The sequence below is a fragment of the Poecilia formosa genome, unplaced genomic scaffold (genome assembly GCF_000485575.1).
Source record: "Poecilia formosa unplaced genomic scaffold, Poecilia_formosa-5.1.2 Scaffold103, whole genome shotgun sequence".
Lineage (NCBI taxonomy): Eukaryota > Metazoa > Chordata > Actinopteri > Cyprinodontiformes > Poeciliidae > Poecilia > Poecilia formosa.
In genome coordinates, this window is record NW_006800042.1 from 812802 (window position 1) to 835533 (window position 22732).

At 40.7% G+C, this 22732-nt stretch overlaps 2 protein-coding genes across 8 annotated transcripts in view; one reads left to right on the forward strand and one right to left on the reverse strand.

Annotated features, from left to right (window-relative positions):
* The window catches only part of foxn4 (forkhead box N4), a 10182-nt gene extending 4420 nt beyond the window's left edge, over positions 1 to 5762 (forward strand). The window contains exons 4-10 of one of the 2 annotated variants that reach the window (XM_016674842.1): positions 1734 to 1852; positions 1931 to 2011; positions 3194 to 3321; positions 3400 to 3496; positions 3592 to 3799; positions 3883 to 4275; positions 5084 to 5762. In XM_016674842.1, coding sequence (XP_016530328.1) covers positions 1734 to 1852; positions 1931 to 2011; positions 3194 to 3321; positions 3400 to 3496; positions 3592 to 3799; positions 3883 to 4275; positions 5084 to 5334 — 1277 coding nt within the window. In that variant the 3' untranslated portion in view covers positions 5335 to 5762. Of the gene's footprint in view, positions 1 to 1733; positions 1853 to 1930; positions 2042 to 3193; positions 3322 to 3399; positions 3497 to 3591; positions 3800 to 3882; positions 4276 to 5083 lie in introns of both variants that reach the window. The other variant, XM_007559187.2, reaches the window with a different exon arrangement.
* A 1360-nt stretch (positions 5763 to 7122) lies between these two features.
* acacb (acetyl-CoA carboxylase beta) overlaps positions 7123 to 22732 on the reverse strand; it is a 29188-nt gene continuing 13578 nt past the window's right edge. For 4 of the 6 annotated variants that reach the window (XM_007559188.2, XM_016674911.1, XM_016674912.1 and 1 more), the window contains 33 exons: positions 22585 to 22685; positions 21603 to 21691; positions 21392 to 21516; positions 21171 to 21284; positions 20976 to 21089; positions 18964 to 19053; positions 18747 to 18865; positions 18342 to 18365; positions 16949 to 17089; positions 16718 to 16817; positions 16523 to 16630; positions 16384 to 16440; positions 15741 to 15782; positions 15410 to 15625; positions 15126 to 15281; positions 14629 to 14832; positions 14393 to 14548; positions 14190 to 14312; positions 13832 to 14101; positions 13623 to 13720; positions 12430 to 12550; positions 12237 to 12347; positions 11546 to 11689; positions 11349 to 11469; positions 11160 to 11256; positions 10984 to 11080; positions 10761 to 10896; positions 9948 to 10125; positions 9752 to 9864; positions 9487 to 9641; positions 9223 to 9393; positions 8819 to 8955; positions 7123 to 8080 (listed from right to left, as the gene is read on the reverse strand). In XM_007559188.2, the coding sequence (XP_007559250.1) occupies positions 7948 to 8080; positions 8819 to 8955; positions 9223 to 9393; positions 9487 to 9641; positions 9752 to 9864; positions 9948 to 10125; positions 10761 to 10896; positions 10984 to 11080; positions 11160 to 11256; positions 11349 to 11469; positions 11546 to 11689; positions 12237 to 12347; positions 12430 to 12550; positions 13623 to 13720; positions 13832 to 14101; positions 14190 to 14312; positions 14393 to 14548; positions 14629 to 14832; positions 15126 to 15281; positions 15410 to 15625; positions 15741 to 15782; positions 16384 to 16440; positions 16523 to 16630; positions 16718 to 16817; positions 16949 to 17089; positions 18342 to 18365; positions 18747 to 18865; positions 18964 to 19053; positions 20976 to 21089; positions 21171 to 21284; positions 21392 to 21516; positions 21603 to 21691; positions 22585 to 22685 (4161 nt within the window). In that variant the 3' untranslated portion in view covers positions 7123 to 7947. The remainder of the gene's footprint in view (positions 8081 to 8818; positions 8956 to 9222; positions 9394 to 9486; positions 9642 to 9751; positions 9865 to 9947; positions 10126 to 10760; positions 10897 to 10983; positions 11081 to 11159; positions 11257 to 11348; positions 11470 to 11545; positions 11690 to 12236; positions 12348 to 12429; positions 12551 to 13622; positions 13721 to 13831; positions 14102 to 14189; positions 14313 to 14392; positions 14549 to 14628; positions 14833 to 15125; positions 15282 to 15409; positions 15626 to 15740; positions 15783 to 16383; positions 16441 to 16522; positions 16631 to 16717; positions 16818 to 16948; positions 17090 to 18341; positions 18366 to 18746; positions 18866 to 18963; positions 19054 to 20975; positions 21090 to 21170; positions 21285 to 21391; positions 21517 to 21602; positions 21692 to 22584; positions 22686 to 22732) is intronic. The other 2 variants (XM_007559189.2, XM_007559191.2) reach the window with 1 other exon arrangement.

Sequence of the window (22732 nt, forward strand, 5' to 3'; positions counted from 1 at the left end):
ATCCATCCATCCATCCATCCATCCATCCATCCATCCATCCATCCATCCATCCATCCATCCATCCTCCCTCTTTACACCCTTGTCCCTTAGTGGGGTCAGGAGGGGTGCTGGTGCCCATCTCCAGCTAACGTCCCCAGCGGGAGGCGGGGGTCATCCTGGACAGGTCGCCAGTCTGTCGCAGGGCAACACAGAGACACACAACCATGCACACACACTCACACCTAGGGGGAATTTTGGAGAGGCCACTTAACCTGACAGTCATGTTTTTGGACTGTGGGAGGAAACCGGAGTATCCGGAGAAAACCCATGCATGAACAGGGAGAACATGCAAACTCCATGCAGAAAGACCGGGGCCAGGAATCGAACCCAGAACCTTCTTGCTGCAAGGCATTACTCTGCACCATAAAAGTTAATTATTTTTGAATAGATTTACATTAAAATTAATACTTTTGCATAGTTTCCTTCTATGGACTTTAACTTTCTTTTAATAGTTTAAATTGCTGTATTTTTGATCAAAAGCCAGCTTCCAAAGTATTCTTTTAGTTTTCTTCTTTCTTGGACAATGCCTGCCTCTTACGCTCTTTCTGCCAAGTCGTTCTTCACCTGAAGATTAAGCATATTGGACAGGTCATCAGTAAAGCATGTGAAACAATAACAACTGAGGACCAAAGAAGTGACACTGAAAATCAAACTATCTGAACCTAGAGAACAGGGTCTAAAAGGTAATATTTTTTTTAAAAATTAAGAAAAAAAAAATCCATCATAGACCTGGCACTGGACCTTACAGATCCATTCCAAAATGTGAGAAGCATATTTTCAATATTACAATACTAGTTCAGGAGTTAAACAGTGTTATTCTTGTATTTTGGTTAAATATTTAACTATACCACTGAAAACACAATTGTCTTTGTGACTGATTGACATGTACAAGTTGCTTTCAAGAAATAGCTCATATCCTGCAAGTAAATCAGGTTTTTACGCTAAACTAAATACCAATACATCTAAAAAAAAATATAATATTGTGTCCAGTATTTCTTGCCAGTCATCTCATAAAGTAAGACTCATAAATTACATAGAATTTTCAATTACAATGTTACAATTGTATGCAATAACATAATTTTGTTAGATTTACTACTAATAAAAAGAAACGTTTCTCTGAAAATGGTGAATATAAAATGGTAAAAGGAAAAAGGAAAACAATGTCCAAAAATAAACTTTGAAGTATTCAAAGAGAAAGGATCAAGAGTGCTTTTAAGATTTTTATCTGTTTAAACAAAAGTTGCTTTTTAACCTCTTGCTATTTTGTATTTATTGGTTCCTTGGACAAGTCAGAACTTGGTGTTCTTTCAAGCTCGATTAAGTGTGTAAAATAGATTTGATGAGATACAAATACCCGACAATAAAGCAGCAACAATGGACTTTAAGGTCAGAGTTTTGCGTTTCACAGGAGCTTTTTTTTTGTTCATTTTTGTTCACTTATTCTGTCTATTATTATGTTTTAATGATTGAAAACTCAAAATTGACAAAGCCAAATTTCTCTTAAACCATATTTTTTTAAAAATGTCTATAAGTGCGTTGGTTCTTGGAAGACTTTGTTTTATCTGTGCGACCGTTTCAGAAGTTTGCAAACAGCCATGTGGCAGCGTCTAACTACACAGAGAACCAGCAGCTGGATGCACAGACACGCTCTTTGGAGACAGTTTTGTAAATGTTTGTGTTCTGGCTCTGTGCAGCTCAACTGAACAGCATGACGATACCAGTGAGTCAGAGCTCCATGCTGCACCTTCAGAGTACCATGCAGCACAGCCCCCTGGGAATAAGTATTATCAACACCCACAGCGGAAGTGTGAGTAATGACAGCCTGACGAGAGACGTGTTATTAATTATGGTGCATAGTTGGATTAAAAATGCGCCTGCATTTGATTCACAGATGTCCCCTTTCTCCATGAATGGACTGCCTTCCCCAGGGTATCAGTGTCCTACCTCAGTGTACCAGCCTGCATCCCAACAGGTGTACTCTCTAACCCAAACCGGCCAACAGGTGACACTCTATGCATGCACAAGTTTAACGACGTATAATGATGTTAGCAAAATAAGCATCACACAGCATCACAGTGTTTGTAACTGTACTGAGTAATGAGGCCCATTGAAATTTTATGGATGCTCATAACAACCAAAGCAATCATCAAATACAAATAATAAGATGAAATCTACAAATGAAGCTATGTTTCATAAGAGAAGTGACACATAAAAGCAGAGTATCCAATAAGAGTATCCAATCCTCCATCCAATGTGTGATAAGAAATTGTCACGCATTGTGACACCTTCTCCACATCTTCTGTATGTAAAAGCGGGTCATATTCAGTGCTTGGGTGGGATTTTCCACTCACCCTGTCACACAAATCTTAAAAGTTATGGGTTTCTGTTATATGCACTGCAGTCATTAGGTTGTTTATTGTATGTTTAATTGAATTCAGTCTCTCTGATCTGACTATATTGTCCAAGTATTTCATAGTTTTTTTTCTCCTTAAGTTTAGCCACAATCTTCAAACATAACTTTTTCTTCAGCCGTGGAGTCTTGTGCAGTGAACAAGAGTTGAAGCCATTGGGATTGAGTGCATTGCTCGTTATATAAAAAAACAAAACAAAGAAACAACGCCAAGTCAAAAATATAAACTCATCACTTACGCTTTGGAGTCTGTCAGAAATCTTACAAGGAGCACTTGGTTGAACTTAAATAATTTTCCTGCAGCTTCAGGGTTATGGTACCAATACACTGTAATATTCATTAATATGCCACTAACCAGTGCAGTCAGTGTTTAACAACAATGATGCCTTTTTAGAGGCCATCAGTTGAGACTAAACCAGCTGATACCGACGGGCGTTGATGAGAAGCGAGACTGCTTTCTGAACACCAGACGACTTCAGCTGGTTCTTGACTTTTTATGCTTTTTTGCATAAAAAAGTGTTATGTGCTTCTTTATGTGTAAAATGATATCTATTCTGTCCCTCTGTTTACATGCTTTTAGGAACTAAATTGTTTTGATTTTTTAAATGTATGGAATACTTAAGTTGCTACCAAGCTCCAGTCCAATTAAAACGATATCCACAGAGACAAATATTAATGTTTTCAATAACTATTCCCCCGTCACGTGACAAAATGACAGCTTCTCAATGCTTTCCTCTGTTTTAGTGCTCAGCTGGTGGACTTTATAGCAATGTTTCTTTCAACAACCAAAGTCTGTTCACCCAACCTCGTCTGGCCCCACAAGAACAGGAGCTTCAGCCCAAGTCTTTCCCCAAGCCAATTTACTCCTACAGGTGGAAACACACAAAAATAGCCTTTTCATTCGTCTGATCTGCTTTGAACAAAATTCAACTCGTGTTATTTTCTTCCAGCTGTCTGATCGCCATGGCTTTAAAGAACAGTAAAACCGGGAGCCTTCCAGTCAGTGAGATCTATAGCTTTATGAAGGAACACTTTCCATATTTCAAGGTTTGATTTTCAGATGAACACAGAGTGAAAATAAGGAACTGTGATGCTCAGGTGATTGAGTGTGGCTGACTGTGCGACGTGTTGGCTTTTAACAGACTGCACCTGACGGATGGAAGAATTCAGTCCGACACAACCTGTCCTTGAATAAATGCTTTGAGAAGGTGGAGAACAAAACGGGCAGCTCTTCCCGCAAGGGCTGCCTGTGGGCACTGAACCCTGCCAAAATTGACAAGATGGAGGAAGAGATGCAGAAGTGGAAACGTAAGGATCTCCCAGCTATTCGCCGCAGCATGGCTAACCCAGGTCAGAAAAGTATTTGGGGAAATTTTGAAGTTCAAATATGACGCTTTTGACTTAGTCTGACAGTCGACTCTGCTTTCCTACAGACGAACTGGACAAGCTGATCACCGACCGCCCAGAAAACTGCAGACGGAAGCCTCCAGAGCCCGGAATGACCCGGCTGGCCGGCTGTACGACCGGTCTCCCGCTGCCGGTGCCGGCCCAGATGCAGCCTCAGCCCATAGTCACCCTGTCTCTGCCGTGTTTGCCCATGCACCAGCACCACCAGCTTCAAGCTCAGCTCCATGCTCAGGCTCGCCTGGGCCCCATGTCCCCGGCCCCGGCCCAGACCCCCCCCCTGCACACGGTCCCTGACCTCTCCCACAGTCCGCTCACCCAGCAGCCCAGCAAGCCTCCTGATGATTTTTACAGCGTGCAGAGCGACACGAACACAGAGGTGGACGCACTGGACCCAAGCATCATGGACTTTGCTTTTCAAGGTAAACAGACCTGCTGCCGGGAAAAGCGGCACCGTTTCCCAACAAAAAACCACTTCTGGCTTGATATCGTAACACAGATCATCGCTTTAAAGTATCATTAAGCTGATTTATTTCTGATTATTTAATCAAAACTGGAAATACAATAAATATCATTTTGAGATTTAAAGTAATTAAAAACATAATTTAAATATTTATATGAAAGAAATGATTGAAATTTGTATTTGGTGCATGTAAAATGAATTATATGGGATTTTCAGAATCATTGCATTAACAGATACTGTTATTAAACGAATCGTTCCTTGAAATATTTAAAGCAAACATTAAAATAATCATAGGTACAATGACGGGCAATACATTCAGTGTTGATTATTACAATCATACAATCATTAGAAATTTATTTAAGAGATTATTTGTGGAGATAGTGACACTTTTGGCCTTTGACAGTTTAAAAACGGTTTTGTTTTACACATTCATGTATTCGCACAAGTGCTGCCTGGTTAAAATATTGACACATCTCAAATGAAATACCTTTTAAAACTGAGATTGCTTATATTGCCAAAATCAAGACATCCTTACAAAGGATGTCCACTTATCATGGACTAAACAGAGACTATGTCAGTTTAACATTTATTTCTTCTTCATTTTTTAAAAAACAATTTTCAGACTTGTTTAAATTTAACATTGTAGTAATTTGTCTAACTTCGCCAAACATTGTGTTCCAGACATCTACCAATAAAGTTTGTTTTAATTTATCAGCAAACAAATAAGGGTTGTTGATTAACTCCACTGACACGTCCCTGTTCTTCAGGTAACCTGTGGGAAGAAATGAAAGACGACAGCTTTAACCTGGACGCCTTGGGCACCTTCAGTAACTCCCCTCTGCGACTATCAGACTGTGACTTGGGCTCGGTGAGCCTCCCTCCGGCCTCCAGCGGAGGCAGCGTGCCGCTGTCAGACGTGCAAGTAACGGGGCTGTACGCCTCCTACACCTCGCAGGATCCCCTGACCTCCCAGTACATGGCCAGCCAACCCGCCAGCAAACCCATCGCCCTGCTTTAAAGAAGCCAAACTCATTCCTAAATGATTTTAAATGATTTTGTCTGTTTTTTTTGTTTGTTTCGTTTTTTTTCTCCCGCCTTTCTTTCGGACGCCAACTGAAGAAGTTTGATTTCTTTTTGAAGAAATGAACGTTCTGGGAACCTGGAGAGAAACATTTTATCCAACAAGAGAACAGCTTTTTAGGAACTAAAACCACATATAAACGGTGACCTGAAGATGAAATATGTCAGACCTAAAATCTTTAGTTTTGCCAAGCAAATAATGAATAAAGACTGAGTGGAGAGCCGCAAGTAAATGAGCTTTTACCTGTTCCTCTATCGTTCTCCTATCTGTGATGTAGATCAAAAACGCTTGTCTGTTGTGTTGTGCTAGACTTTATTGCTGTGATGTTTTATTTATATTTATAAAAGACAGCTGGAGAAGATGAAGCCTATCGGTCTTTTGCTGTACATATTTAATCGTTTGGTGTTAGCCACATCATTCCGAAACAAAAAGCCGGCTTTTAGTCACCGCTCCTCCACACGTCACTATTAACAAGGCTGGAGGAAAGATGTCTGCTTTGCTGTTTGACTTGATCACAATAAAAAAAAATGGACAAAAATAAGCAAATTTGTACTTAAACACATTTGTGATATTGGACTGAAAAACATCCCCAGGTAAAATGCAACAAGCAGGAAGAGCTCAAAAACTTCGAAAAGTAATGTGAGGGCTGATTTTTGATTAGAGTAACAGGAAGTCAAGCTTATGCAGTTGAGGATCTAATCTGGCAATTTATGTTTACTGCTTAATGTAAACATTAATGTTTACTGCTTAATGTAAACATTAATGTTTACTGCTTAATGTAAACATTAATGTTTACTGCTTAATGTAAACATTAATGTTTACTGCCACACCAAAAACAAAACGAACGTTCAGGAGCGTCCCGAATGTCACAATGACACAATTTTGACACATAATGGTGCATCTTAATGAATTCGGGTATTATTGAAATGTTTTTTTTTGTTTCTGTTATTCAGTTTAAACAACTAAACTAACTTTTTTTTTTTTTTTTTACATACAGTGACATTTTAAACATTTATTTCTGCTCATTTTGATTATCGGAATTTCAATTAAAAGTTCAGTTCCTCATGAAATTATAATAAAGTAGTCCTACACAACAATTTAAATCAGACAGAAATGTCTGTCTGTTAAAATCTATGTCCCTCTACTCTACAGTATGTGCACTCAATACTTGGTTTTGGCTCCTTTTGGACGAATTACTGCAAAGTCAGCATTCTTCCTCATAACTGTGTGCAGCACAGGACGCCCCACATGCCATTTCATGCAATTAGTCCATTTCCTTTCAGAATTTCAATATTTAAATGGCTGAACACGAATCATCAAAATGCAAATACTCAACAGAATATACGTTGCACTTTTTGAATGAAATTAGTGAAGGAAAAAAGTGGTCCAACTGCTTTACTGAAATACACCTGAGCAGATATCTAAAACGGAGAACAAAAACACAAACCAATGTTAAAATGCTGGTCTCGACAGATGCTCGTTATTTAGCTCCTTCAGCATTTTGTACTTGTCCAATAAATCTGGTACTTAGAAGAACCATCTGTCATAGGAAATTTGCACCAACCATGGAAGAGTTTCTATTCATCCTGAGGATGTTTTACAGGTGGCATAAAATCCCTTGACGTGATATAATTTGCTCAACTCTATGTCTAGTCTACGGCCGGACGGTGTGGCAACGTCGCCGCTGTGATGAAATCAGTCGGCCAGAGAAAACGCACACTTATGTTGTTGTGAAGCCTTTTTTATTTTGTCAAATTCAACTGAGTTAACCACTCCAAATGATACGAGAACCGGAATCAATAGAAACGGTACGATATACAATGTTCTGAAAACAATAATCAATATTTACATTTTTATAATTTCTATACATTTATATTTCATCAAAACAAGAGAAAAAAACTGATTGATTTTGAAATATATTCCTGACAAACGTTTTCCAAAAGTTTTATTAAAACAGTCCAAAGAGTGGCATGTGACCTTATATGGCATCTATAAACATTTAAAGACAAACACTCATGTTATATTATAGGTTTAACTAGAAACAATAACTGGAGGCCGAAACTAAAGTTATTTGTTTTTTTTATAAAGCCCCATTATACTTCAGGCAATCCAAAAAGGCAAAATGACATTGACTTCAAGTCATAATGTGCTAAATACAGCAAAGTGAGGTGTGCATTACAGTGTCAGGCTGTCGAATGGAGAAGAAGGCTTCCTGGACTGAAACGGTAAAACGTCTGAACTATTCGTTTAAACATAAAAAGGCACCAACACACTTGTGGATCGTGGCGAACATTAAAAGGTGGCTCAGCAGCACAGACTTTCTAACACTGTTCTTGTGCGTTTGTCTTTTTTTTTTTTTTTTTTTGGTGCAAAAGCAATACAAGTACTTCAGTGCTGAAATCCCCAACAATGTTCGATTAGCTTTACGTCCTGAACCTTTCGACACGAAAGCGTTTACAACTTTCAACAGTACAACTTATTACAAAAAAAAACATGTTTTTTTGTTGGTTTTTTTGTCTTTAACGGCACGACCTGATAAAGTCCAAGAGCTTAACTGGGACTGGTGCTGGTGGTGTCCATCGTCGCAAGCAGATGCGACAACGAGGCCCTCTGGGAGGGAGAAATGTTCTGGCTCATGTGGATGATGCAGTCCATCGCTATGTCAGGGTTGGCCTGCACCAAGCTGCACACAAAAACACAATGAGAGCAGTGGAAGGAAAGACAACAGAATGAAGGATTCAGTGAAGTCTACATTAAAATACACTGTGGTTATTTTAGAACTTCTGTTATGAGTTTTGTTTATACAAAAAAAGGGAAATAACTGTATTAAAACTAAATGTGATGCAAGGCAAACACACTCATATCTACAGTTGAAAATGAAGAAACCTAACATGCTAAATATGGTGTCCTCTATGATAACCTGACTCTTTATCCTCCAGAACTAAATGGCTCTGAACCTTTACTACGTGAATTCAAAGGTCGATTCTTTGGAGTAGCTACTCCTGGAGTGTTTTCAGGTGTGTGGGAGAGAGGGAAGAATTTTGGTGATTTCCAGAAAAAGAATAAATAAATAATCGACCACTCTGTCACGGCGATAAGGGTATTTTGATGACAATGCAAAAATACAACTGTAACAAGAGGTGAGTGTATGTCCTGGATGGAGACTTCCACATTCGCTGCATTGACAGCAGATGAAAGATGAACAGGAGATGCAGTGTCGGGTGTGACCTGCCATGTTGCACTCATAACCACACAATCTTCCCCCAGAGGTTACGCTCTGGAACAGGACTGAAATGCCTCCAAACTCTAAATGTATTACAGTGGTAAACGTTTTTTAAAAATGACATGTTTCCAAATAAAAAGAGCACAAGAACTAAAGGAAACAGGAAGGCGTGGTCACAAGAAAAGGGGTCATACGTACCCACGGATGTGCTTTAAAGCATTTTCTCTTTTCAAGTACTTGATATTTTCTCGAATGACTGAGCGGGTGCCGTCCTCTGTGGACAAGTGCTTCTCAAGCCACTCCACCACTGCCTGGTTGTTATCCCAAAGGTAAGCCTGAGGAAGCAGACACACACCACATGACTTCAGTTCAGCTTCAACAGGCAGTTACATTTTATTACCACATGCCTAAATGTATTTCAACACTACAACCATTTAGAAATTTGTCAATTTAATTAAAGTAGAGCAAGTAAATTATCTCAATAAAAAAAAGTGCTGTACAAAAAGATTCAGAATGTGAACAATGTTTTTTTTTTTTCCATAGATTACGTTTTTTTCAGTTTGAGCTGCCAAAGTGCTGAAGCTCCGAACGCACTCACACACCTTGACTGTTCCCTCCGTTTCAACGAACCATCTCCGCAGCATCGACTGCATGTGTCCGTCACTGAGGTCCTTGTTGGCCTCCATGATCTCACACTTGACCACCTGCTCCAGCAGGAGCCGCCGCAGACGCCAGTAGAAGAAGGTCCGCGCCTGTTTCCAGTCTAAAATATCCTGTTAAAAGTAGAAACGGTCAAATTAGCTTCAAAAAGCTTACTCGCCTTGAAATGTACGTCTTTTATACTTTTCAGTCATATCATAACTCACAGTGATCACCCCTTTCTCCTGCATTCTGCCCGGAGTGTCGTGCAGATCGACAAACTGCACTGCCACCTGGTGGTAGATGGGCAGCAGGAATTCCTCCCTTGCTTTGAGCTTCTTCTCCAGTTCCTTGATGTCCTTGTCAGACAGTTCTGGAGAAGCTGGAATAACAAAAGAAGGTCTTACACCTCGAACGTCTTTTTACTTCTAACGTAAAATGCGAACTTGAGAACGTTTTTGGAATTAGAAACAGAAAAAAAAAAGGCTTTACAGAGCTTCTCAACCAGACTGGCGTAGACTGAATCGAGTCTCCTCATTGTTTTCAGTAGGTCCTTTCTCCTGAATTTAATCTCCACTGTGCCCTCAGGCTCCAGCACGCCACCTCTGAATCAAAGAAACGTAACCACAAATATGAAGAACACGCTTAGAAGCACAGATCTCTGTCGAGAACCGTTTAGAAAACATACCTGCTCTCCCTATCAGCATAGAGCTCCATACACAGCAGGTTGATGGTGGGATCTATTACCACCCAGGATCCTCCTCTCAACTCTGCATGGGGTGGGATGTACACCAACACCGGCTGGTGAAAAGTGTGCAGAGCGTCCACAATGTAGGCTCCAAACTTCAGCACCTGGTCATACATATCTATAACAAAAAACATGAACAAAGTTACTCCAGATCTACAGCATAAATTTGTAGTGTTTGCAATCTTACTTTTGGTTAACTTCTCTTACAGACTGAAGAGTGAAAATGTGTAGGATGAAAAAAAGTTAACCTCAAGTGACCTAAGCACATTTGATCCTTCTTTATTTATAATACATATTTAAGTTTGGACAAATGTAACCGTCGGTGTTTCAGAAACGAACTTTCTGATAGACAACGGAGTTTTATTACAGGAGTTACTTTGATTTGTTTCTGTCAATTTACAAAGGCGTTCCCCATGGACGAGTCCTCGGCCTAATTCTCCACACAGCGCACATAAATAATATCTGTAATATTTGTTACACAGTTGTAAATTCTGTCTTTCCATTTATCTTTAGGTTGATCATCATTCCAGGAATGATTATTATTCTCTCTGAAAACTAGACTAAGATAACTATGTAGTTAAAACGTGTATCGACAAAGAGAAAGCGACAGAGAAAATTAAATAACGCACAAGTAAAATCCCAGTTTCTCAAAGGGCATTCATGACCCACACATCCAAACTGAAACACACGCAGCTTTAGTTCAGTCTAAAGTGTTTCAACCAGAAAAAAATGCAGAACTGAGAGGATTTGCACCTTTCATCCCCCCGGAGAAGCCTCTCCAGTTGGCAAACACCATGAGAGGCAGACGTTCACGGTTAAAGTCACAAATCGCCTGAGCCGTTTTGAAAGCAGAATCTGGAAACCAAACTTGGCCAGCCTGCTGCAGAACCTGACGAGATCACAAAAACAATCAGAGTTTTAAGTTTTATTATTTAGCTCCTCAAAAAAAAGAACATTTTTAGAGGTATTGACTTACTTTAGATTCTGAATCCAGGTTTGCAGGATCTGCAGGGATGGTGAGCTCAACCGTGCGCGTTTCAACAGCGATCACACCAAGGGGGATTCCTCCCAACCTGCATGAACGCAGAAAACATGTTCACATTACAGATGAATTTAGTTAATACACACAAAGACTATGTCAGATCAGTTTACCTCGCTCTTCCTACGACGACAGTTTGAGCCCAGGACCCCATGATCTCCATGAAAGAGTCGTGGTCAAAGAATCCGCTCTGCCACACGCCTCTTGACACTAAAAATTTACACACACAAGAAAAAAAAAAGGAATTATTGGGCTGATTGTCAGCATTAGGCATAAACGCTGTTTTGGAGGGCGTAACTCACTGGGGTGAGGCCTGCCGGCCAGCATCCAGCGGGGGTCGTAAGGGGCCTTAGTGGGAACAAACTCTATCTCTCTGTCTACTGGGTCTGTGGTTGCTCTAACAGGGACGGGGGAGTGGTTGTTCTGTGAGGACGTAAAGAAACGTCAGTGAATGACCTGACCGCCACAGCCGTGTTCAGATCCAAGTATTCAGCAGAACCTTTGGCATGTAAGAAAGCCACTTCAGGATGGTGAAGACGCCCTCGAAGTCATCAGGGACGGTCGTGTGTGTGACACCGTTGTTGTGCGTGATCTGAATCCCCCCCAGCTGGTTGTTGGAGGTGTAGACCTCTCTACCCAGAACCTGGATGGGAAAAATAAACAGAGGCTGATGACTGATGGAAGAGAATAAAACTATTTATTAGAATGATGGTTAAAAGTGCTTCATATCCTGAACAATCTGCACTAGACTCACTGGCCGATTAAATTATCTGAATATGTTATTTACATCACCATTATTATTTTTATCATGCCAACTAATATTGATCATGTTAGCTTACTGATCATTTATTTAAAGTGTTCTTTTGTATTTATGTTCAGTTTCTTATATTTAAAATTAAGATTAGTTTATGGATCTGTATTTAGAGTTTATTATTGTGCAACACAGAGAGTAAACATTTACCAACGTACTTTATAGCAGAACTGAGCTCTAAATATTTCTATTTCTCATCACCAACCAGCTCACTTTGGCCCCCTTACACAATAAAAAAAACAAAACAATTCATGCTGCAAAAACAAAAAAAAAAATCATGACATCTACACAAATCGAGGTATTTGCCCACAAACCCTCTAAAAACAACATTTTTCTTTTAAGCTGATAAAAAACCCCAGGAGGAATCAGAAAAGCAAACCTTGTTAAGAGCACCAGCTCCGGTCAGGATGATGTGGGAGTTCTCCACCTGGATCACTCGCTGCCCCAAACGGACCAGATAGGCTCCGATTCCTATCGCTCGACACGTCACCTGTATGCAGGTCAGGGGGGGAAATCGGAAGGACTTGGCACTTTCTCTCTTCTGAGGGGAATCAGGTGCACGTCCTGCTCACCATGCTGATGGTGACGATCTCTTCGTAGGCCTGAGAAGATTCCCCCGCGATGGTGCCCGAACCGCGCAGGTTCTCAACGCCAAGACCTTCGTCTTTCCCAATGATGTCGGTGATAATGTATCTGTAAGGGGAAGGGCAAATTAACAAGGCACTGTAGTTATCCCATATTAAAAAAAAGACAAAATGGTTTAAAACTTAATTCAGTTCTACTCATTTTTATATTAATTACATGCCTGCGCATCACACCGACTCCACAATGAGAAGCAGGATTAAACATTTTGAGTTTTAAATTTATAGACCTTTCCAGACTACAAATTTAAATTTTCTCAAATACTAAACCTTTCTAACAACATCTGTGTAAGGGCAGTTTGTGTATTTTCTTACACTATCTGGGCTTTACTGTCAGTGGTTCACTCTGTTGGACTCATGACTCACAAAGTTTGGGGTTTGTGAGTCATGAGTTTTGTTATTCAGCTCCAGATTGGACTGAATGACAAAACTTATACCATTGAAAGTATAATTATGATATAAATGTCATAATATCTACAGCTGTACAAATATTGAAGTATGCCTTGACTATTGAAGCTGCTTGTACTCATGACGTCTTCTTCTTGTTTTCTTGAACTAACAGAAAGATTACATCATGGTCTTCAAATAATGTGATTTTAAATTGATTAATGATTAAACTGGGAAACTGGGTGAAACACAAGAACTACTTTCCTTGTTATCAATAAAAAATGAGATAATAAACTGATCAATACGACATTGGAATCATAATACTAGGAATAATAAAATATGACATCAAAATATACATTATTATAGCAGCTACAGACACTCTTGTTTCTGCACATTTATTACATTTACACCAATCTGGATATTTTGCAACACTGATATGTTTGTTTTTTCTCTTTTTTTCCACCTTCCAACGATAAGAAGACAGTTTCTGGTGATAATTTTAAAAATGCTGTTTGTGGTGATTGCATGTCATCCAGAGATGATTAAAAGTCTCACTTTGTCCCGATTCTGCTGGAGCTTTAATATTAGAGTTCATAATACGTTTAAAAATTTCCCATACTTTTCCAGAACCCTGATTACTTAAGAAACCAAAAATACGGTTCGAAATATATCGCTCTCCAGCTTCAGTCAGATATTCAAAAAGGTGCTTTAATCAGAAGGCGAAGCAAGTTTTGCACCTGGACTCTCCTCCTTCCTCTACATGCTGACAGTGGACGGAGTTGGTGGAGCTGATCCGGGTGTAGTCCTGGGGCGACAGGTAAAGATATTTGAAGCCCTGCAGAAGAAAGTATAAGAAAGACCTTACAGAAATGTTAACAAAACATAATATCTCATTTTCTGTCACAAATTAAAATATTTAAACACAGAAATCAGTTTGGGCAGCGACCTTGTAGGGGTCCGCAGGGTCAATCCAGGCCACCTGGAACATATGTTTGACCTCTTCTGCGAGTCCAATGCGCGCTCCGCTGTTGGCTGCGATGTAAATGCGGGGGATTCCCTCGGCCCGAGCCAGCTCTGACGCCTTGAGGAACAGCTCGTCCTCCTGAGGACCAAACGAGCCGATCATGTGAGTGATGTCGTTACAGATCACGATAATGTCTCTGCCCTCTGGGTACTCTGGGGTCTTCATCTTCATCTTAAAGGCCACCATTCCCACCTGAGGAGAAACGCAAGAATGAATATCAGCGTTTAGTCGCCGGGAAGAGGGCGGAAGTAGATTTGGATGTTCTTTAAAAACGTCCTACGTCGTTATCCGCAGGCTGCCGGTTCATCTGAACGAGTCGACCTTCCGCGTCCAGAACGAGCTCCGTGCAGATCAGCACGTCTTTAGGACATTTGTCTCCAGGAACCCAAAGCTTGAACAATGCCTGAAATAACAATTTACGGAAAGTGAAACTGTGCAGGTCATCACAGCAGAAATAAGTGGAGGTCAGTGAGTAAGCAGCACCTGTCTGAACATCTCAGGGACATCGTATACATATGTGGTGCCCAGGGTTTGAGCCTGGAAGCGCTTGGCTTGCAGCAGGTCTTTGGTCACATAAGGAGTGTTGATCAGCATGCCGTGCAGCGGACCCTGCTTGTCTCCATAAGACTGAAACATGATCTGCACGAGCAAAGTCGAAGGGATGAATTTAAACCACAAAGCGCAGATGACAAGATCTCTAATCAATGCTCAGTCTTCACCTGTCGAGAGCTTGGGTCTGTGACTTCTTTATACAGACTGATGTCCAAGTAATAGCCCGATTCATTAGTGAGAAAGAGGCGGATAGGAATGGCGTTTCCAGTCGGTGTCAGGCGGATGTTGATCTTCAGCTCGGCCTGCAAGACGCGCAGTTTCCAAAGACGACTGCCGTAGCGCATCACCATGGAGCGAACCGACTCCTCGATCTGATGGACAAAAGATCAGGACAAGATAAACAAAAAGTAAAAAGCAAAGAATGTGTCAAATGAAGCAATAAACATTGAATTAAATACAGTAAGAAACTGCAAAGGTAAGGAGGTGGATGATGCACCTTGCAAAGTCAAGCACATTCCTTGAAACTTTACACATTTTTCCAAGTCATAACCTTAAACTGTAGTGAATTTTACTGATAAACCAGAAAGCTAAATAAAATGAGACAACGCTCTTTCTGCAAGCTTCAGTAATTCACAGTAAGTAGAAGAAATGACTGCAAACTGACTTTAGATGGGTCCATGATGACAGTAGGGACAAAGTTAAGGAAGATGTGATTGCAGTCTGTGCGAACGCTGGTGTAATTGAAGGCGACCTCCAACTCATCCATGGCCTCCAGCAGGAGCCGCTCCCCTTCATTTTGAAGGTACTCAAATGAAGCTTCCTGATGACAAAGAAAGCACATCAGATGCAACTATATTTTATACAATTTATTTTTTATTTTTTCTCCCCCTTTTAACAAAAACACAAAGTCAACCAAGCCAGCAGGCTCTTGGCTGAGTTTCTTCTTACTTTTGTAATGAGATCTGAGTGGCGCATAATTGCCCGGATGAAGAAGCGGTAGTCCGTCACTTCCGCGCCCTCTTGGACCCGAGCCGCTCCCAGGTACAGGTGCATCTTCTTGTTGGCGCAGGGAACTGCTGTCAGGTCAAAGTTCCTCATTCGGTTGAGCTCCAGCTGAAACGCCAGAGCTGGCTCCAGGTTTCTGTAAATTCGGTCCTCCTGGAACTGAAAAGAAGCGGCAAAACGGAGACGGGAGAATCAACATCTGTTTAGATGGCCAAGGCGCTGTTTTTCTTTTTGTTTGTCTTTTAATACAGTGGTTAAGGTAAAGTAAACTCACCTCATCTCGAGCCCTGAACGTGAAGAACTTTGGAAATTCTCTCTGAATCGAACAGAAAACAATGAGATAAAAATGTTAAGAAAAAGTTAAAATATGTATTAAGATGCTCATCGACTGCAGTTGTTAAAATAAGTCCTTGTTCTTACCTTGTTACATTAGTATAATATTAAACCTGCTCAAATACTGGTTCGATATGTGGAATTAGTTTACAAAATTAACTACAACTGAAAATTTTCTGACATTTGCTAAAACATGTGGAATAATCTCCACAACGTTTATTCAGCAGCTTTGGCAAAACGTGGTTATCATTAAGTTGTGAGATACATGTCATTTTTGTCTTGTCTTGTTTATCTTATCCTTACTCTTGTGTTTTTCAGGTTTATATATTTGCCTCCCATCGTAACCAGGACAACCTCATTATTAAATTAAGCAAAACAGGAGAAGAAGATTTATTTAAGATAAATGTTAGTTGTTTTAGTAATTCTGAGTTATATTTGGCTTTTAAAGAAAAACTAACAATACAATACAGTTAAACAATAAAAGTGTGTTTTGAAGCGATCACAGTTTAAATATTGTAAAAACAAATGAATGTTTAAAATGTATTAAAGAAAGAGAAAAGAAAAGATGCTTCAGAAACGTTTACCTTCTGAGTAATCAAAAAGGTCATTCTCCTGATCCCATACTCAAAAAGAATGGCTTTCTGTAAATATATGTGAAGAAAAATTTGGCTTACTAAAAGCTGAAATGAAAACGATAGTCTTATTTCAGACACGACCTCTGACCTTTGACTGAGCGAAGGCAGTGAAGGCCTTCACCAAGGCGTCGTCGTCCTCCGTGTCTGCTGTTTTTATCGACACGTTAATGATGTGGATGGGGTTCTCCCTGTTGTTCTGTGGAGAACAGAGGAGAAACTGGCGGCTGCAGAAGCAGGTCACGTTTTTGCTTCATGGCAAACGCTTACAGAGCGACAAACCCACCTTCATGTTCTCCTCCTCGTAGAAACTAGAGCAGGACTCTAAGAACGAAGCTCCCTCCACGAGCTGTTCAGCGAAACTTGACAGAACTTCATCAAAATTCCTGAAAGGATCAGCAAAAGTAACATCCCAGTTACTTATATATACATATATATATACAGTGTATATATATGTATATATACGTGTTCTTCACTGTAAGTGCTGAACAGGATGAATCATTTAGAGAGCGGTGACCTTTTGAAGTCGTCAAAGCACTGGAAAGCTACCATAGCTCCCATTCTTTGGCAAGGTGGAGACAAGGCTCCGTCCATCAGCAGCTCACTGCTCTGCCGTTGAACCTTAAACTGGCCCAGTCCGCCTGCTGCCACAGGAAGCCTAAACCAGAAACAGAGCTACTAAATGATCTCAGGGAGAGGAAGTGCTTCGAGGAAATGTGCAGAAATTCATACAGAGAGCAATAAAGCAGGTAGAGATGTTGTCTTTTGTTTAACAAAGTACAACAAACTTTACATGAATGAAACCTGCAGAGTCCAGGTTATACAAGTCTGAAGTCTTAGTCCTTATACAAGTCCAGCGTGGGTCTAAAATCCCATTTATAGCTTTTGCTATGGCTAGCAACATTGTTCACAACAACTAAACTTATCAAAATTTCCTGTGACAAACATCCGTATTCAACCCAGAGTGAGTAATTGGCAAAATCACATTTTACTGGATTTAAAAAAAAATGTTATTTTCACTTTTTTTGCCTGGTAAACCAGTGCTATTTCATGGTAAATCAAGGCTATTTTACAATATGTTTGGCAGAATTCCCTTTAATCGTTTAGCCTGGAACTGACTTCCATTGGACTGGATCTCCTGAGTAATGAAAGTGGTTGGACATGAGCTGGTCTGCTGCTTTCCTGCATCAGTGACAAAGTAAAATCTCTAGCTTGGAAAAGATATGACATATGCAATTATTAACATATGAAAAGAACAATGAGAAGATCTTTGATCTGATATGAAGTTAAAAAGTACATATATATGTATAAAATAAAAAATAAAAAATAAATCACAACATTTTTTTAAACTAAATCCCCCATAAGTCACAAACATTTCACTTCCTCATGTAAATGTTTAACCAATTAAAATTAAAATCTCCCATTTTTCATACCAAAGTCATAAGTCCTTGATTCCTGTTCAAGTCCAAAATTCAAAAGCCGTCAATTCACGTGCTGAATTAAAGGAAATTAAGAACCGCTACCCAGAACAGATTGCCATGAAATCTTGAGACCTGATTGAGATTTTATGGTTAAAATCCAATTCTGGAGGTTGCAAGCTCAACATTTAGCAGCAATCACTGAAATCTCAGGCTTGAAGGTTTCTTTTTGGCTCGTTTTGTTTCTTTACGAGAAACATAAGACAAATAAAAGTTGGGCTTTTGCTCAGAAATGCTTTACACACACAAAAAAAAGAGAGAAGCAATGACAGGACGACTAGAGAAGCTTGGCTTGTAATGTGAATAAGAAAGGGCTTGTTAGAAGAACCTTAAGTGGACGGCAGGGAAAAAGCGACATCCAACATGCATTGCTGTGAAACATTTATAGAGACGATGGAGTGCTCTGGTTGGTGGGGAGGAGCTTTACTCTACCTGTTCAGAGTAGGGCTGCTCCCTCTGAAATAAGATGATTGAGATGTCAATATTAGCAGAGAGTGATCAAGGGGAACCTGAAGGTACCTTTGTGCAGAATGAGTAGATTTAAGCATTCTCTACAAAACTGTGCACATTAATATTATTACTGAGTGGGAAGAAAACCGTTTGCATTCCAAGTTAGCCATAAGCAGCCGGGACCACAGCATACAGACTGCTCTCCGCCTTCACTACCGAGTACGAACCAACAGTTCAGCACTTCAGCCTACACCTGGTCAACATCAGGAAAAGGTCTCAACAGAGAAACAGCTTTACATCCTCTAACGCTGTGCTAACGTTCGATCTCGATTCACATGTGGAAGAAAGAGGGTGGGCAGGTTGCGTCATCAAAGGGAACCCCATCACCTGTTTGGATGCGATGACGGCAACATGAACTGGAAGTCCACGGCACACGTTCCGTCCAGCAGCTGGTGATGCTGGATGCTATTCAGCTCATAGGCGATGTATGCTCTGCGAACATACACCTGGGAGCGTAGAAAACACAAGTACCAGTTAAAAATACAGAACTATAAAGGAGTCAAAAAGAAGAAAAATCTATCAGTTTGACTTTGATTCTACTTACCTCCAAAGCAGCCATGCACACAACTTGATTTGCGTGATAGAAGAAGTTGGGCAAGACGTCAAAAATTGAGGTTTCGGAGAGAATAAGTTTCTGTGGCCAAATAGAAAACGCACTCTTTAGTTGATGTTTAAGTTGCAGCAAAGAGACTGTCACAGGTATGAAGCATGTCTCCACACAAAGCTAAACCTTTGGGTTGCACTGCTTAGCTTGCCAGGTTTGGTGGGTCTCAGTGTCAATAAAATAAAACACATTTTATGAAAGTTGCTCATGGTGCACTTCAGTTTTGAATACCTGGGTATTGGGCTGAAAGATGTAAAGTGTTTTAATGCATCAGAGCCGAGACAATCACTGTTTTTGACAATTTTGGGCTGAAGGTTTAATGTCTTACACAGACTATGTGAGTGCCCTAACTCAGTGGTCCCCAACCCCACGACCGGTACCGGTCCGTAGACCAATTGGTACCGGGCCACGCAAGAAATAATTAAATATTTCCGTTTTATGTATTATTTGAGTCTGGAGGATCTTTTATTTTGAAAATCCTTTAACCGGATTCTCTCAGTTACTTGCGCGCCAACACAGGCAGCAAAATGAGTAAGAAACGGATCAGATGTCTTTGGAAAGTTTCTTTGCAAAGCGGAAAAGGCCCAGAGAAGAGACAGGAGGATGGATTTATCCCGGACCGGTAGGCGAGTCCCACATTAAGCCGCTCTGTGTAACATGCAGCGACCGGCTGCTGATGAGGCAATGAAGCTTCAAACTGCTTCGCCACTAGAGACCCAGCAGGCTGTGGATATAAGTAACACTTCGGGTGTTATTGTCTCCCATCACTCCCTGATGGGACCGTCTCGTTGCAGAGAAACAAGCTCAGGGCTCCGATAGTCATTATCGTGAGTTAAAATTTTCACGAAAGTAAAATGCTCGTTTTTGTGGCGCATCTGTATCTTATTTTGAAGGGATATGTAAAAGTTACCATAGCGACCAGAGTCAGAGCGTTTGGGCAATGGTCGAGATGAGATGAGTAGAGCTTGTGAGTCTTAAGTCTGGTTTAGACGGCAAGACTTAAGAATTGTCGGCTGATTCTCAAAACCTCTGTGACCACAGAGCTGATAAAAGTCCAACAGGTTCGATCGGTTCGTGTCTCCAGCCACACGGCAGGAGCAGCACACCACACGAACCGATTCCAGTCACGAACATCGCGATTCCAGAAGAAAATCCACAAAACCCCCAACATAGCGAGAATTTAGAATAACCAAACACGGATGACGATGTAGAAGCAATAGTGGCAGTTTGTGGAGTCATTTTAAGAGATGAAAGAAACAAAAAGAAAAGGCGGTGAATAAAAGACAGCGGGAGCAGCCGCTCTATTTGCTGCACTATGATTTGGAGGCGACTATGTTTTTTCATAATTAACATTTTTAACTGAATAAACATGAACATATATAATAACGACCTTTACATACAATAAGAAACATTTCCACATATCATCTCCGATATCCACCAGACTCACAGTTGATATGTCAGCTGTTTGTGATTCCCCTCTGTTCTTACGTCACCACGCTTTCTGATTGGCTACCTGTCACATTCAGCAGGTTGTATTCTCGTTCCCAGTCAGGGTAAACCCCACAGGCTGCGATAAAAAGGCCAAGACAACCCAAATTGGGTATATTCAGGATTTAGCGGGAACACCAACATGCAGAAGCCTTATCTGATGGTTCACTCCCTCTGTGGTGCACAGTTAATCTCATAACTCTGGTAGATTAAGATTTAAGGTAATATTTAAATTTGACCAGGATGCTTTTTCTAAGATAAATAACTTTGAGCTTAGCCATATATTCCTAAGTTGTGAATTTCATGTCACAATCTTCTCCGATATGTACAAAAATCAGTGAAAGCTGGAAATCACATCACATAAGCTACAGTCTCAAACACATTATTTCCATAAAGCAGCATGTCTTCACACATCATCGCAAAGCAAACCAAATACACAATGAAGAGATGGACGTCGGTGTCACCTTCAAGTTTTCTGGGCAAAACTGGTGGCCGTACATATCAATAGCTGACAGGAAGATGGACTCCACCTGGTTGTGTCTCAGTTCATACGATGGCATGTGGGAGGCAATCAACACCTAAGAGTTGATATGTTACTTCAGCTGTCTTGTTATGGTGCTACAAGATAAAAAGTATACCTTTTTTAGCAGGGAACTAACCTGTCTGGCTCTCAGTGCGACCTTTGAATTTTCCATCTTGCTCAGCTGTGTGAATTCATTTAGAATAGCCATGAGCTCGTCTGCAAGGGTGGCGTCACGTCCACACAGCTGGTCCTACACAAAGTCCCAAACCCACATTACAGCGGTACTTCTGATCAGACCTCTTGATGTACAAAGAATAACAACTTTAGACCATTTGTGGCGGAGGAGGAGAGCCTTACAATGAGCATCGTCACCAGGATGTTTTTCTTGGACACCTGAGCGTGAGAAAAGATGTAGTCGAGCACAGGACTCATGTCGGGTTTGTGCTGCTCTCTCAAGTTGATCACACACTTATCATAGTGAGCTGCAAGAGAAAAACGCGGTGTGAATGTTTCAGCTAAACCTCAACTTGGGCGAAAAACGTGAGGTTAGTAAAGCGAGTCCTGTTACCTTGCTGGAACTGCATCTCGACCTGCAGGTACCGCTTCAGCAGATCAAGAACCACAGATTTCATGTAACCACGAGTTCCACTGCGATATCTGAGCAAATATAACATTTCTGTCATGCTGTATGTCTTGTACCGTTTCAAACACGCAGAGCAGAAGGGGACAGTGGCAGATTATCAGACCTTTGCAGATACAGATAAGATCAGTGAATAAAATCAGATTCACATTTAAGTATTGGCCAGTCACAGATCAACCCAACTTAAATGGGGTAGCTTTATCTGTGCGTCCCTAAAAACATAATCAAATAAAAATGGTCAAAGCCCCTGGAGCAGTGGTTCTTAACCTGAGTTCGATCGAACCCCAGGGGTTCGATGAGTCGGTCTCAGGGGTTCGGCGGAGCCTCTGCCGCGGAGGTAAAGACACACTGTAAAGTCGTGATGACGCCCGCTTTGCCATCACTTGCTGCAGAGGATCACGTTACATTGCTTAGCCAATCAGTGCTGCGGGAAGGAGTTCCACTCTCAGCATGGATTTGAACTTGTGTCTTTAATTACTTCAGTAAAGCTCACTGTTTTTACCAAATTTTATAGCCTAAATCTGCTCCTTAGTCACATCTTTTCGGGGTTGGTACTGCCTCTAGTGGCGTGGGGGAGGTAATACAACTAATATAATTACATTAATAAATCAGAATACCGCAAATTATTTTCTGTGTGTGTGTGTGTGTGTGTGTGTGGGGGGGGGGTCGGTGAATGCGCCTATGAAACTGGGGGGTTCGGTACCTCAAAAAAGGTTAAGAACCACTGCCCTAGAGTCATCACACAACCGACTATAAGCTTATACAGAAAGGATCTAAACTGGTAAAAAATAATGAGATATCTGCAGACAGGCCCAGGCTAGAAATTAAATAACATATCTTTAAATTAATAGTACTTTCAATATTTTTGCAAAAAAAACAAAAAACAAAAAAAAAAAACTAGACAACTCACCTCTGCACCAGCTGAACAATACTTTGAGTGTTCATGAAGAAAACTTCCCGGTCAGCCTTCCTCTGCAGCGTGGCTGCATGGCTGTCTAAAATGTTAGCAATCTGAAATCAAACAGGTAAAATTTATCAATAAAAAAAGCAGTTTAAAG